General features: G+C 44.3%; 1 protein-coding gene across 3 annotated transcripts in view; it reads left to right on the top strand.

Moving 5' to 3' along the window:
- RASGRP3 (RAS guanyl releasing protein 3) overlaps positions 1-16,783 on the top strand; it is a 252,417-nt gene that overhangs the window by 188,049 nt on the left and 47,585 nt on the right. For all 3 annotated transcript variants that reach the window (XM_073627726.1, XM_073627725.1, XM_073627724.1), the window contains exons 10-11: positions 1,605-1,682; positions 12,914-13,027. In XM_073627726.1, the coding sequence (XP_073483827.1) occupies positions 1,605-1,682; positions 12,914-13,027 (192 nt within the window). The remainder of the gene's footprint in view (positions 1-1,604; positions 1,683-12,913; positions 13,028-16,783) is intronic.

Raw genomic sequence — 16,783 nt, 5'->3', positions numbered from 1 at the left:
CAGCAGGGACAGGACTGCAATGCTGGTAGTTCTGCTGCAGGTCCAAAGCGGGAGGATTCCCCCATCCACCTGGAAAGTGTAGATGGGGGAATTGGAACATTCTTTTTTTTCATTCAACCAAATAGTTGAATGAAAAAAGTGATCAATGTATGGGCTGCCTAAGTGCTAAGACAAGCCATAGACAGTTTAAATCTCGGTTGGTTCAGCAGGAACTGGATTTAAACCATTAATGGCAGGCTGCATGTACCAAGTTGATCATTCAAATTGGGTACAACCAGCCTGCCGGATACTCTTATGATTATCGTTACTGGTCGCTATATCTACTATTGATAATCACTGTTTGTTGGGAGAATACAATTGCTCAGCGGAAGGGATTCACCTATCACCACTGCCTGTATTCATGGGGGAATCATGCAAGTTTCTTTCCTGCAATCTGTGGTTGCAGGAAAGAAATTTGTACCGTCGATTACCAGCCTAACTGGAACTGAAAGTTTGTAAAAGGTCTTGAAAGAACAGGAGGCGGGGGGAGACAGATGGGGGAGAGAAGGGAGGGGGATAGGGACTATGCAGTGTACACTCACCCACGGGTCCAGGCTGGGAGCTCAGGAATCAATGACACACAGAGAAATCTGCAGTTGCTGGTTTTCATATTTCCCACTCACACATTCCCTCTCTTCAGATACAGCTGCACGCCGGGAATAGTGTGGGCGGGAAGACAGAGGCGCAGAGGTGGGAGGAGAAGGAGGAGCTGTATTTCTCTCTGGTCTCCCATCAGTGAGGGGGTGGGGGGATGGATGGGTGTGTTCGCTGGGCTGTGTAAGAATGTCACAGACATTCTTACAGAGCTGCAGCCACCAGTTTCAGAATTTACAGGCTGGTTCTCCTGTCCTACGGACGGGAGAAATCAGTCTGTTTTTTTCACTGTCACTTAGATAATTTCCCGCCCCCCCCCGCTGGTGGAGTCCTTTCTGAATTCGCTCTCCTCCCTGCCAATGAAGATGCAGGGGGAGGGAGCAGATAGGGCGGCCGTGGCTATGCGAGCGGCTCTCGTATTATGCATTGCACAGTGTCAGTGAGCAGAGGGAGGGGGGAGAAATCCCTCGCAGGAGCTGTCAGGACGCTCTGCCTCACAGAAGAGCCTGTGTCCACTCGGCGGTGACCCAAGAAAGATGCGGGACACCCGCTACATATAGAAACAAAAATGTGTTTTAATTGGGGAGGGCACATGGTGGAGCACAGCATAATGTTGGGGTGCTGAGGGCCCCCCTCTGGCCCCCCATTAGTGACACCATTGGGGCTAAACCAATGATCTTTAAGACCTTGCCCACTATTGCCAAATGATAAACCATGACGACATTTAAATACTTTACCTTCTGTTTTAAAGGAAATCTGATCTGGTAGGAATTAGCCAGACTGCCATTGCTGACCTGCTTAAAAATTCTATTTGACTGGCAGTCACCAGTCAAGGTGATCCTTTGATTACAATACTTTCTGAATCATTGATGGAAAAAAAAAATGTGCAGCCAGTGAAATTGTAGCAACTTATTTGCATATGTTTATCAGCCCAGCAACCAATTTAAATATTTTTTCAACTGTCTTTTCAGTTATCGCTTGATTTATACCATACTGAAGATGATATTTATAAACTTTCACTTGTACTTGAGCCTAGGAATCCAAAATCGGTAGGTAATGGTATTAGTCATTGATCTTTTATTATATTTATTGGATCAGTTGTTTGTTTTTGGTGGTATATACTTAGAGTTTGGTATGTGATTTATATTATATTTATGTATTCTGACTTCATAATTTTTTGATCAATTTCTGAAACAATAACCAATTCAAAATGTGCAAATTTCAATAGCCAATATAAAAAAACAAACACCACTATCTGTTTTTACTTCCCAAACTAATTCATGCCAAGTTTTCACTTGGCTGCAAAGCCACAACAGGGTAAACTCAATGCTTTAGATCGGGGTCTCCAAACTATGGCCCTCCAGTTGTTCAGGAACTACAATTCCCATCATGCCTAGTCATGTCTTTGAATGTCGGAGTTTTACAATGCCTCATGGGACGTGTAGTTCCACAAAAGCTGGAGGGCCGTTGTTTGGAGATCTATGCTTTAGATGTAAAATTTGAGAGTGCATTGCTCTTCAGTGCATGCGGTTAAAGAAATCAGTGGTGGTGGTGGGATTGTTTTTAGAGCTCATTTACTGCATGTTAAGAATATTAAGAATATGTATGTACCATAGCCTAGTGACTACAATCACTTTATAGTCAAAGCACACTTATAACCAAAAAGTGCACTTGCTCACCATTCCCAGTCCTTCTCAGCTAAACTGTAGTAGAAACCACCACCTTAGCTACCTACTTCAGGAATAAAGCTGCACCCTAGTTTGGGAGGCTGTCAACATTTTTTGGACAAAATCTTCATTAGGGCTGGACATATCTCCACAATAGGCCCTCATAGACTTTTATTGGTTTTCTCCTGAGCATCACCAATCTCATGAGATGGACTCATACAAGAAGGGACAGCACCTTTATCCCTGGTGTCTTTGTATTGTATTTATTGTGTTTTAACCTCTTTGATGTAAAAAGTCAGAGCCTGCCATTTGAAAGCAGTACTGCATGTACAGTATCTTGGTGAATAAAGGCATATACTTAACAAACTAACCAACCTAGTTGTCAGGATCCGACTCTGAACCTGGTACCTCTGTGGTGTCTGGCAGTGTTCCTTTTTGCTGTGCCACCTAAGATCCTGGATAGCTCCTTGCCTGATTCTTCGGAAAGCCGTGCTTTGTGTCTTGTTTATGATGAACCTTAAACCCTTTGCTCCTCCCATGAACTTCCTGATTTATTGTGCTCCTCTCCAACCAATATCTTGCTCCTTTCATTCTTGATGCTTTAAATATCTTCACAACCATTTGTAATTTATCTTTGATTTGTTTTTAAACTATGCTTTTGCTTTATCACAACCTGCAACCATTTGTTACCAACCTTTGGCTTGTTTACCAACTATGCTTGCTCACCTCCTGGTGGGGCGATCCTGAGAACCTGTCAGGGCTGGGCTAGGCCCTTCCTTCTCTGAGCTGGCCACTCAGCTGTCGGTTAATTGCCAGCTCCCATCTCTCTCCACAGTTACTCAGCTGTTGTTGATATCCTGCTCATCTGTTCTGCCTACTTAAGCCGTCCAGTCCAGAGGAGCTCTGCCATCGCCTAGGTCAACACTCACAAGAAACATCACCTGCGTTCCTGTTTAAAGACTGCTGATATCCCTTCTGGCTCCGGATCCTGCTTGCTGTTCCACTGCTTTGGTCCCTGACTTCTGGCTTGGCTGACTATCCATTCCGGTTACTGAACTTTGGCTATGTTTTGACTATGTTTGTTCTTTTTACTTTTATTATTAAACAAGTGTGATTTAACTGTACTTTTGTCTCGGTCTGATTTCATGGTTTCTGACAGTAGGCAAAGGCCATGAATTCAGAAGATGTAGTCAATCAACTTGTTGGCAATATTTTTTCCAGATTGGATGAACTAGATCACCGCATGGATCAGTTCGCCATGGCGTTACAAACGCTCCTGAGTCGCACGGCTCACCTGGAATCTCCCACTGTGGCCGCCCCGATACAACCTATGTTGCAGGCCGACCCTGCTGCTGCTCCAGTCTCGGTGCAGGCACCCGCCTCAAGTATTACCTCTATAAGAGGTATGTCTGGTTCCATGTGTGCTCAGAGTAAGACTCCATGACACCTTCCAGTGGGCCTCCTACAACCCATACTGTCATGAAGATCCTGCCAGTAACAGGCAGATTAGACCCATCAGTGCACGATTGCGGGCGTCTATGCGCACGCGCACATGCACTCGTTAGTGTCTGGCGGGTTATTTAAACCTGTCTGGCACTTGCATCATTGCTGTTTGCTCTGCAGCTCTGTGTATGTGTTCCCTGAAAACCTGATATCTGCTCCTGTTTTGACCCGGCTTGCTTTGAGACTATTCCTGTTATCTGCCTGTACCTGATCCTTGGCTTGTTCGACAATCCCTCTGCCTGCTGCCAGCCTGTTTACTGACCCGGTCTGTCTGACCATCCTGGACTCCCATCCAGTCTGCTGAGCCTGTCTGCTAAGCCATCCAGGCTGTTCACCTGTCTGCTGATTCATCCAGTCTGCTGGGCCTATCTGCTGAGCCATCCAGGCTGTTCACCTGTCTGTTGATCATCCAGTCTGCTGGGCCTGTCTGCTGAGCCATCCAGGCTGCTCACCTGTCTGCTTGATCCATTCAGTCTGCTGTCCTGTCTGCTGAGTTGTCCAGTCTGCAGTTCCTGTCTACTCATCCATCCCGTCAGCTGTGCCGGCCATCTGATCCTTCTGCTGTTGATCCTGCCAAGCACTCATACCACTCCGCACTCCTGCACCCCTGTCACCACTACCAGGGGCCCTCGAGTCGGAGGCGTAGGAAAGGCCATCCTCTGCAATTCAGGCTCACCCTTTAGGTACGTAACAGTAGTAAACAGCCATGTTTGAGCCCGAGCAGGGAACCTCTCCTATGCAGGAACTTTGTTTGCACTTAGCAGGCCTGACCCAGGCTGTCAAAAGCCTTCAGGAAGGATACACCCGGTTGGAGGAACGGGTCCAAGTACTGTCTTCCCCTACTGGAATTCAAGGAACCCCTCAAGCCTCTACCTCTTCTACAGGCACCGCATCCTCTCCTACGGTGGTGATGCCTCCGCCCGAACCACGTGTCCCCACACCCGAAAAATTTGCTGGGGAACGTAGCAAATTCAGGGCGTTTCGCAATTCCTGTGAACTGTACTTCGCCCTCCAGCCACGTACCTTCTCCTTGGAAGCCACCAAGGTGGGCTTTGTCGTCTCTTTACTTTCAGGTGAACCTCAAACCTGGGCCCATCGCCTTCTGGAACAGAAAGCCGATGTGTTGACCAACTTTACCACCTTCAATACCATGGCTCAACTGTATGAAGACCCTCAGCTTTCTGCAACTGCCGAAGCCGCACTGCACGCTCTTTAGCAAGGGCGCCGGGCGGCGGAAGATTATGTGGCTGAATTTCGGTGGTGGAGCGCAGACACTGACTGGAATGACACTGCGCTCCCTTACCAGTTTCGCATGGGACTGTCTGACCCTTTGAAGGACGAGCTAGCCCGAGTTGGTGTGCCCCAGACCCTAGACGCATTAATCAATCTTGCCATACAGATCGGCGGCTGAGGGAACGTAGGTCGGAAAAAGCAACTGGATTTTCCTGACCAACCTGGATGTTACCTAGAGTGCCCAGTCACCTGCATCCGGCCCCTACCTCTCAGTCCACTTCTACAACGGACACTTCGGAACCCATGCAGTTGGAGGTGCTTCACCCTTCTCTTACTATGGAAGAGCGCCAACGCCGCCGGGCAAATAATTTATGTCTCTACTGCGGGGAACCCGGTCACTATGTCAAGAATTGCCCTACTAAACTTCGTAAGTGTTTCCGAAAATCTCCTGAACATGTGCTTACTGGAATCCAGACCTCTTCTCATCTTGCCCTCTCTATCTCTTTGCAGCTTCCAGGAAAGACTGTCAGTGCCCGCCATTATTGATTCAGGAGCCTGCAGCTGCTTTATGGACTCATCTTTTGCAACAAGACATCAGATTCCTCTGCTTCCTAGGACCCAAAGACTGTCCATTCACCTGGCTGATGGGTCCACTATTAAATCTGGGCCAGTTATCCAAGAGACTTCCCCTTTGCCAGTCACCATTGCCGGTGCCCACCACGAACTGCTTCGTATGGACATTATCTCCTCACCTCTGTTTCCTGTAATTCTTGGAATGCCTTGGCTACAAGCCCACAATCCTGGTGTCAACTGGGCCACAGGGGAGGTCACCTTTTCCTCTCCTTATTGCCAGCAATTCTGTGCCTCAAAGGACCCCCATGGGCCCTTTCCTTTGCTATGTCTGGACACTGAAGCTGAGCTATGCCAAACTGTCCCGAAAGCCTACCATGACTTCATTGACGTGTTCAGCAAGAATGGAGCAGAAACTCTACCTCCCCATCGGGCTTATGATTGCCCTATCGAGCTCCTTCCAGGGGCCAAAATTCCCTTCGGAAGAATCTTCCCATTAACCGAGTTAGAACAGGTAGCCCTTAAGGACTATATCGATGAAAACTTAAAGAAGGGTTTCATTCGTCCATCCACTTCCCCGGTAGGTGCGGGTATCTTTTTTGTAGAGAAGAAGGATCACACACTTCGGCCTTGCATAGACTACCGTGAGCTAAATAAAATTACCGTCAAGAACAGGTACCCCCTTCCCTTGGTCCCCGAGTTATTCCAGAGACTGGGAACAGCTACTATCTTTACTAAACTTGATCTTCGAGGAGCCTATAACTTGGTCCACATCAGGGAAGGAGATGAGTGGAAAACGGCATTCCGCACCTGTTTTGGGCACTTTGAGTACCTAGTAATGCCTTTCGGGTTATGTAACGCTCCTGCCACATTCCAGTATTTTATTAACCATGTTTTCCGGGATTATTTAGATCTGTTTGTCATCGTCTACTTAGACGATATTCTAATCTTTTCTTCCTCCCTAGATGCTCATCGCAGACACGTCAGGTGTGTTTTGACACGACTTCGACAGCATGGCCTGTACGCAAAGTCAGAAAAATGTGAATTCGAACAAGAGAGTATACCATTCCTGGGATTAATCATCTCCATAGAAGGTATCAAGATGGATCCGCAGAAGATCGCTGCAATACTTGACTGGCCAGTTCCTGTTGACAAAAAAGGAATCCAACGTTTCGTTGGATTCGCTAATTTCTACCGGAAATTCATTAAGGGGTTTTCTGCCATCATTGCCCCTATTACCCAATTAACCAAACTGGGGGTTCGCTTCCATTGGACCCCAGAAGCTCAAGTTGCCTTTGAATCTCTCAAAGAATTGTTTACATCTGCCTCCGTTCTAAAACACCCTGATTCCGCCCTACCATTTGTACTTGAGGTAGATGCTTCTGAGATCGCTGTTGGAGCAGTACTCTCCCAACGCCAAGGAACCAAAGCACTGCTCCACCCGGTAGCCTTCTTCTCCCGCAAACTTTCGGCTGCCGAAAGGAATTACGATGTGGGGGATCGGGAACTGCTGGCAATCAAATCTGCACTTGAAGAATGAAGGTACTTACTTGAAGGAGCAACTCACCCAATCTTGATCTTCACTGATCCATAAAAACTTAGAGTACTTGAGGTCGGCAAAGAGGTTGAAGCCACAGCAAGCCAGATGGGCGTTGTTTTTCTCCAGGTTCTCTTTTCATGTTACTTACCGGCCAGGCTCTAAGAATACAAAACCTGACGCCCTATCCAGAATGTTTCACAAATCCAAAGAAATGACTTCCCCTGATACCATTCTTTCTCCAGGGAATTTTCTTCTGCTGCAGGAAGATTTGCTCTCCCGGATCAAGCAGGCTACTCTGGGGTGGACGCCCCCCGCTAAATCGGAACTACGAGCAAAAGACGGGTTGTTCTGGTACAGGGACAAGATTTTTGCACCTGAAAGCGTACGAGTCCCTATATTAGAACTCTGTCACGATCACGCACTAGCTGGACATTTTGGCATAACTAAAACCACCGATTTGGTACAACGTACCTTCTGGTGGCCTCAGGTAGGTAGAGACTGCAAGAAGTTTGTGGAATCCTGTGTCACTTGCATTAGGAACAAGAGCAGTAGAGCCAAGGCCTGGGGATTATTGAGACCACTGCCTGTTCCGGATATACCCTGGAAGAATTTATCCATAGACTTCATTGTAGAGTTACCCCCAGCAGATGACCATACCACCATCTTTGTGGTGGTAGACCGGTTGTCAAAAATGGCACACTTTATCCCTATGAAAGGCACTCCCTCTGCTTCTGAGACTGCACAGGTATTCATCAGAGAAATCATCAGACTCCATGGAGTACCGGACAACATTGTCTCAGATCGGGGGGTACAATTTACTTCCCGATTCTGGAGGTCCTTATGCAAAGCTTTGAAGATCGAGCTAACTTTCTCTTCCGCTTATCACCCCCAGACAAATGGGCAAACAGAGGGGACCAACCAAACCCTCGAACAATACCTCCGCTGCTTTTCTTCATTTACTCAAGATGACTGGATCTCTTTGCTTCCGCTGGCTGAATTCGCCTACAATTCTGCACACTCTGCTACAAAACAAACCCCATTTTTGCCAATTATGGCTTCCATCCATCATTCCTGCCCAGCTCCATCCCAAAATGTCCTGTACCAGCAGTTCATGAAACAATTAATTTTTTTTCTCTCAACAATCAGCTCTTGCAAGAAACTATGGCCAGGACACAGGAACACAATAAAGAAGTTTTTGATAAAAAGAAACGTGGAGAACTGTTACTGGCACCCGGTAATCTAGTTTGGTTGTCTACACTGAACCTGAAGATGGCATGCCCTTCGAAAAAGCTGGGTCCTAAATTCATAGGCCCATTTCCTGTGAAGAGGAAAATCAATGAAGTGGCTTACGAGTTGGAACTTCCTGAGTCACTTAAAATTCATCCTGTTTTCTATGTAACACTATTAAAACCCTCTGTTGCTAATCCCTTTCTTGGCCGAAGCTCTGACCCTCCTGATCCTGTATTAGTAGATGGGAAAGAGGGGTTTGAGGTAGAAGGATTGCAGGAGGAGAAACAATCAAACTCAATTCCTGATCAAATGGAAGGGCTATGGGCTCGAGGAGAATTCATGGGAACCTGAAGAAAACATCCACGCTGAGAGTCTGGTTCAATCCTTCAAAAGGTCCCATCCTAAAAAATTGGCTCGGATGGGCATCCGGAGGCTGCCCCTTGGGGGGGGGGCAATGTCATGAAGATCCTGCCAGTAACAGGCAGATTAGACCCATCGGTGCACGATTGTGGGCGTCTATGCGCACGCGCACATGCACTCGTTAGTGTCTGGCGGGTTATTTAAACCTGTCTGGCACTTGCATCATTGCTGTTTGCTCTGCAGCTCTGTGTATGTGTTCCCTGAAAACCTGATATCTGCTCCTGTTTTGACTCGGCTTGCTTTGAGACTATTCCTGTTATCTGCCTGTACCTGATCCTTGGCTTGTTTGACAATCCCTCTGCCTGCTCCTTTTGTACCTCTGCTGCCAGCCTGCTTACTGACCCAGTCTGTTTGATGATCCTGGACTCCCATCCAGTCTGCTGAGCCTGTCTGCTGAGCCATCCAGGCTGTTCACCTGTCTGCTGATTCATCCAGTCTGCTGGGCCTGTCTGCTGAGCCATCCAGGCTGTTCACCTGTCTGTTGATCATCCAGTCTGCTGGGCCTATCTGCTGAGCCATCCAGGCTGCTCACCTGTCTGCCTGATCCATCCAGTCTGCTGTCCTGTCTGCTGAGTTGTCCAGTCTGCAGTTCCTGTCTACTCATCTATACCGTCAGCTGTACCGGCCATCTGATCCTTCTGCTGTTGATCCTGCCAGGCACTCATACTACTCCGCACTCCTGCACCCCTGTCACCACTACCAGGGGCCCTCGAGTCGGAGGCGTAGGAGAGGCCATCCTCTGCAATTCGGGCTCACCCTTTAGGTACGTAACACATACCCAATGGAGAGAGGCCCTGGACCCACCGGTCTATGGATTTCATTGTGGAGTTATCCAACTCCCAGGGCAACACAGTTATCCTTATGGTGGTTGACCGGTTCTCAAAGATGTGGCATTGTATTTCACTTAAGAAGTTGCCCACTTCTAAGGAACTGGCTTACATGTTTGCTCAGGAGATCTTTCACTTACATGGGCTACCCAAGTTGATTGTCTCGGACAGGGGTAGTCAGTTTGTGTCTCAGTTCTGGTGAGCCTTTTTTGCACAATTGGGAATTTGGCTTGATTTTTCCTCTGCATATCACCTGCAGTCTAATGGGGCCGCAGAACAAGCCAATCAGTCCTTGGAGCAATTCCTACGTTGCTATATTTCTAACCATTATAACAACTGGTCAGACCTTTTACCGTGGGCAGAGTTTGCTCACAACAGTGCCTTGAATTCTGCTTCATGATTGTTCCTTTTTATGGCGAATGATGGTTTCCAACCTTCCATGTTGCCTGACTCGTTTGTTCTGCAGAGTATTCCTGCGTTAGAGGAGCATCTCCGTGGTCTTTGTTCTACTTGGGCACAAGTCCAGGAGGCTTTGCATCATGCTAATGATAGGTACAGACTCCATGCTGACTGCAGACGCCTGCGACACCGACTTCGTGTTCCCTCACTGAAGTTCGCACCTCGGTTTATTGGGCCTTTCCGTATTCTTCGCAGGATTAACTCAGTGTCTTACGCATTAGACCTTCCTTCTATTATGCATATTTTGAATGTATTTCATGTCTCCTTATTAAAAACTGTGGTCTGAAACTGCTGTACAGGTTGAGAACCATGAGGAGTATGAAGTACAGTCCATTGTTGACTTTCGTAGGTTCCGTGGGCGCAAATAGTACCTGGTGCATTAGAAAGGGTACGGTCCGGAGGAATGCTCTTGGGTCTCATCCTCGGACGTACATACCTCTGTCCCCCTCAATGATTTCCATAGACGTTTTCCCCTCAAGCCTGGTGGTCCTCTGAGGGGGAGGGGTCGTTGAGGAGGCGGTACTGCCAGGGCTGGGCTCAGCCTTTCCTTCTCTGAGCTGGCCACTCAGCTGTCGGCTAATTGCCAGCTCCCATCTCTCTCCGCAGTTACTCAGCTGTTGTTGATATCCTGCTCATCTGTCCTGCCTACTTAAGCCGTCCAGTCCAGAAGAGCTCTGCCTTCACCTTGGTCAACATCACAAGAAACATCTCCTGCGTTCCTGTTTAAAGACTGACTTTGCTGTCATCCCTTCTGGCTCCGGATCCTGCTTGCTGTTCCACTACTTTGATCCCTGACTTCTGGCTTGGCTGACTATCCATTCCGGTTACTGAACTTTGGCAATGTTTTGACTACGTTTGTTCTTTTTACTTTTGTTATTAAACAAGTGTGTTTTAACTGTGCTGTCTCGGTCTGATTTCATGGTTTCTGACAGAACCGTGACCGGGCACTAGCATGCAGCAAAGCCCATCAGCTAATGTTATCCTGCTGGTTGGTGTGAACCTCTCTACTGCTATAGCTACTGGTCTCCAAGCCTGACCCCTGAGCCTTTTTTATAGGGGCTTCTGATGATTTTAAATAGGAGTTTTGTTATGTTTGACATAAATGTTCAACCATATTATGCTCAGCTTTAAAAGCACATTGGTGAAATTGCATGAAATGTTATTAGATATCTCTACAACAAAAATCTTCTCTATAGCAGCTGAAATTATGGTTTCTATTGTGTAATACAGCAATACTAATAAGAAAAAAAAAGATCACAATTTAAAGAACACGTCCAGGCATTACCTTACCCAAATTTAGCCCCAAATCTCCCTCTTCCCATCTAGAGCATGTCCAAGCATTATTTTTTTCTTTTACTTTGTTCCTTTTTATTACATCATGTGTCATAATCACTAAGCTTGTAAAATTCTTAAAGGATAAGTTCACCTTATCCTTTAGCATTACATCAGTGATCAGCAGATCGCTGGTGCCATGCAAGTCTAATTCAGATCTGTCTACACCTACATTCCATACGGGCAGGCAGATACACTGACAGGAAAAAAATAATTGAACTACCTAGAGCACAGCACCGTGGTAGTTCATTGAGAACTACAAGCTGACAATCGCAAAGGAGCTGACTTTAAAAAGTGACAGCTAGTATGGGAAACTTATTTCTGTACTGCTGCCACTGGGAGGGAGAGGGGAAGGAGGCAGTGGGCAGCAGCTGCAGCATTGGGAATATGTAACATGTTTCCAAAGATGAACTTATCCTTTAAGGGCAAATATTGGGAGTGCACTACCTAGACAAGCGTGCCCCCAGAACCACATCTTCCAAGAGCCCTTTCCCTACATAGTATGTGGACAGGCTCCTGGGAGTCATATCAGCACTATTGTCTTGCTGGAGCAGAAATAAGTGCAAGTGTGTGGCATGGGACAAAAAGAGGTGGGGATTGGCAGACTTCTGTAGCCCAGCAGGCAGGGCATGGTATTGACAGGCGGAGCACATTGGATTTCTGTCAGATCAGCATGTAGTGTGTGTTTTTTTTTTAAAGGCATAAATATTGGGAAGTACTATCTAGATATATATGTATCTATCTTCTTACCAAAAATAAATCCTAATTTCAGGTCAGCTATAGGCTGATTTGCATCAAAACATATGCTTAAGTTAATGCTCCTACTCAAGATGAAAGAAACCTTTTTTAAACATCATTGCTTTTGACACAACTCTTGTAATATAGGCCTAGGGAAGGCCTAATTCAGTCAGGGGGGGTTATTTACTAAAGGAAAATCCACTTTGCACTGCAAGTGCACTTGGAAGTAAAGTCGCTGTAGATCCAAGGGGGACATGCAAGGAAAATAAAAAAACAATATTTTAGCTTGCACATGATTGGATGATAAAATCAGCAGCGCTTCCCCTCATTTCAGATCTACCCCTTAGATTTAGAGCCACTGCACTTCCAAGTGCACTTTCAGTGCAAAGTGGATTTGCCTTTCGTAAATAAACCCCAGACTGTTAAATAAACTTTTTTCAGGGATATATAGTTAAGAATTGAATCCCTGCATTATAATATTGATATCTACTTCAATGTAAAAATGTTTGCAGCGGGAAGTAATAGACCTATATTATTTCTGTGCTAAAAATATCCCATGGTCCTAAATAATAAAGGCCAAGAAAGTTGGTGACATCTTACAAGAAATTAGGCAAAAATTATTTTGCTTAAAAAAAATCTGATATTAAATGTCTAATACATTTAAATACAACTAATACAAAGCATATTTCTAAAACTGTTTGATGATTGTTTCTTCTTCACTGTTAATTTGCGTTGCTTTTTATGCTTGCATTTACTTACAGCCGACTTCCCCTACAACTCCCACTAAGCCTGATGTACCCCTTGACTGGGCCTCTGCAGTGACCACAAAGCCTGACCCTACCATTATTAATAAGCATATACGGAAATTAGTTGAGGTAAGGTGACGATTCTCTCTTTTTGTAGTATTACAAATTTTCTGAGCATGTCTGTTTACTTCTCCAGAATCTTAGCTAATAAAGTTAAACATTCTTGTTTGCTGAATGAAACGGAGGTTCTTAAATCTTTGAGTCTACCAGGAAAAATGTGCAGGATCACAACATCAAATCAGAATTGGTCTCTGATGATATATGGGAACAGTGTGAGGAACTTTACCATTATGGAGACAACTTTTTCTACTGTCAGCAGAAAGAATAGTTCATCAACTATGTGGCAGTGATGCTAAAATAACACATTCTACTAGTGTCCAAATCATCAGCTTCAGAACAGCAAGGTGTTTAGAATAGGAGTAGTAAGCCTATAGGTCACCAAGTGAGTCCTGCCACCAGTAGATATGCTATTTTGCAGATAGTTTTGTTTTTGGATTCAAATTCCCTCTCTTCTTTTATTCAAACTGGACTCCTCTAATCCCTTTTCTACTGCTTTCATTGAATAAAAATGTGTTCCAAACCATATGCTTGCTTTTCCTTAGGTGTTAGAATATTGTTGTTCTATGCTCAATTTATAATTTTGTTAAATGAAAACAATATGGTTGTGATTTTTTTTATATTTATTTCAAAGAATCTTAGTTTTTTTTTTTCTTATTCCTGTACATTTGTAACATTATTATCAGAGCATTCTATGCTTTCTAAGGAGAGCACAACCTTAAATTTTTTGATTGGGACATTCTCTCTTACTGGACTAAACAAAAATTTAAAATATGTTTATTTTTTTATAAATATGACTAACCACTCTGTGGACGAGGCTTATGCACCCTGGTGGGGAACACTGGAACTACACTACATATTCGCCTAGGATATAGGCAGGAGTTTTGCTTTCATGCGTAAATCAGATTAAGAAGCAAGCAAAGTTAACCCTCTATTAACCCATGGCTAATTGACTGTACTGTTACACTAAGCACTACTCTTTCTTTAATGAATTGTATCTACTCTAAACTATAGTCATCATGCGACAAGCTCTGTTCTTTGGACTCCATGCAATACACCATTTAAGAAGAGACTTCAGACCAGGCATTAAACAGTTAATGATAACTTTACTGAAGAAAGGCATCACACAACAACAGTTCCTATCAGGCAGCTTTCACATGAATTCCCATACAAGGTGCTTTAGTGCCCATAGGATAAAGGGTAATCATACCTGAATAACAGCAGAGGGTCCTTAGTTTTTATTAAAGACAGAGTCCATGATTGGCAAATAATCCACAAGAGGTAGCACTGGGTCCTAATGTTCCATGTTTGGCAAAGATCCTTAAAGGTAATAATTCTAATATTTTTAGTTAAGAGTCCTTAGACTCCCGGTCCCTCGAGGAGCCCTAAATGGCCCCCCAGCTGGAGGCGCTGTCCAGCAGCATAGCAGCCTACATTTTGACAGGGTTTCCCACAGTTTTCTCTGGAGCACTGAAGAGCCCCTTTTTATGGGCATCTCCAGAAAATTGGTGGGGAAAAACTAGCCAATTCTCCAGATCCACCACACATCAACATTGCAGCAGTTTTACAGGAAAGACAGCAGACTTGACCCAAATAACTGCAGAACATGAGTCAGCATTTAAAAAACATTAATCCTTCTATAGGCACCTGCCTACAACCCAATTGTACAATGTTTATTTAAATGGCAAATGCAGCTCTACTAACATATTTGGAACATATTGAGAACATTTTTAACCTATGACTCACTGCTGAGTTGGAAACAATGTATGGTAATCAGACATTTTCAACATTGTAAAGAATTTCCAATTCATTATTCTTCATTGGAGAGTGGGAAAAATATATATGATTATGTGGGATATAATCTGATCTTTTCCTGATATTACAATCAAAAAATAACTTTAAAAAGTGGAATGATAATAAAACAATAACTAGTGCACTAAATAAAAGGTATTTCATCAAAAGTTAAGAACATAAAAAACATATGGAAACTGGTAATCTATTTCTTTAACATACCACACCTTACCCTCCCCAAAACAATCCTATAGTAACTCTTACTGTTACTTTTTCTTTCAATTATATTATTTTTTCTAATCGATACAGTTAGGTCCATATATATTTGGACACGTGCACAATTTTCATACTTTTGGCTCTGTATGCCACCAGAATAAAATTAAAATGATACAATCCAAATAAATTTGAAGTGCAGGCTTTCAGCTTTAATTCAAGGGGTTGAACATAAATATAAAGTACAAAGTTTAGGAGCTGCAACCATTTTCAGGGGCTCAAATGTAATTGGACAAATGAATATAATCATAAATAAAAATGTTCATTTTTAATATTTTGTTAAGAATCATTTACTGGCAATGACTGCCTGAAGTCTGGAACCCATGGACATTACCAAAGACTGGGTTTCCTCCTTTCTGATGCTTTGCCAGGCTCTAACTGCAGCTGTCTTCAGTTGTACTTTATTTGTAGGTCTTTCTGCCTTTAGTTTAGCCTTCAGCAAGTGAAATGCAGGCTCAATTGAGTTGAGATCAGGCGATTGACTCAACCATTGCAGAATATTTCACTTCTTTTCCTTCAAAGACTCCTGGGTTGCTTTTGCAGTATGTTTTGGATCATTGTCCATCTGTACTGTGAAGCGCCGTCCAATCAACTTTGCTGCATTTGGCTGAATCTGGGCTGACAGTATATCTCTAAACATTGCAGAATTCATCTGGCTGCTTCTGTCTTCTGTGACATATCAATAAACACCAATGACCCAGTGCCACTGGAAGCCATGCATGCCCATGCCATCACACTGCCTCCATCATGCCTCCACCATGTTTTACAGATGCTTTGGATCATGAGCTGTTTCAAGCCTCCTCCACACTTTTTTCTTCCTGTCATTCTGGTACAGATTAATCTTAGTTTCATCCGTCCAAAGAATGCTTTTCCAGAACTGGTCTGGCTTTTTTAGATGTTTTTTGGTAAAGTCTAATCTGGCTTTTCTTCAGGCTTATAAATGGTTTGCACCTTGTGCTGAACCCTCTGTATTTGCTCTTGTGAAGATTTCTCTTGATTGTAGACTTTGACAATGATCCGCCCACCTCCTGGAGAGTGTCCTTGTCTGGATGTTGTGATTCGGTTTTTCTTTACCATAGAGAGGATCCTGCAATCTTCCACCACTATTGTCTTCCATGGACGTCCAGGCATTTTTATGCTGCTGAGCTCACCAGTGCGTTCTTCTTTCCTCAGAATGTACCAAACTGTTGATTTGGCCACTCCTAATGTTGCTGCTATCTCTCTGATGGATTTGTTTCATTTTTGAAGCTTTACAATGGCCTGTTTCACTTGCATGAACAGCTCCTTTGAACACATGATGTAGGTTCACAGCAATAGATTCCAAATGTAAATACCACACTTAGAATCAACTCCAGGCCATTTACCTGCTTAATTGATGAAGAAATAACGAAGGAGTAGCCCACATCTGGCCATGAAACAGCTTTTGATTCGATTGTCCAGATACTTTTGGTCCCTTGAAAAAGGGGGGATGGCTATTCTTAAGCGCTGTAATTTATAAACCCTTCCTTGGATTTGGATGTACATACCTTCAAATTAAACCTGAGAGTGTGCTCTTTCAGCCCATATCCATTATATAACTATAGCTTGAATATGTTTTGGTAAATACCTGAAAAATCTAAAATTGTGCCTGTGTCCAAATATATATGGACCTAACTGTTGGTAGCAGCAGAGGCGATCGGATCCTTCTCCTTCCTGGGTATGAAG

Source organism: Aquarana catesbeiana, linkage group LG04, assembly GCF_042186555.1.
Source record: "Aquarana catesbeiana isolate 2022-GZ linkage group LG04, ASM4218655v1, whole genome shotgun sequence".
Lineage (NCBI taxonomy): Eukaryota > Metazoa > Chordata > Amphibia > Anura > Ranidae > Aquarana > Aquarana catesbeiana.
Note: the sequence above shows the minus strand (reverse complement) of the source record. Positions and strands in the feature narration are given on the sequence as shown.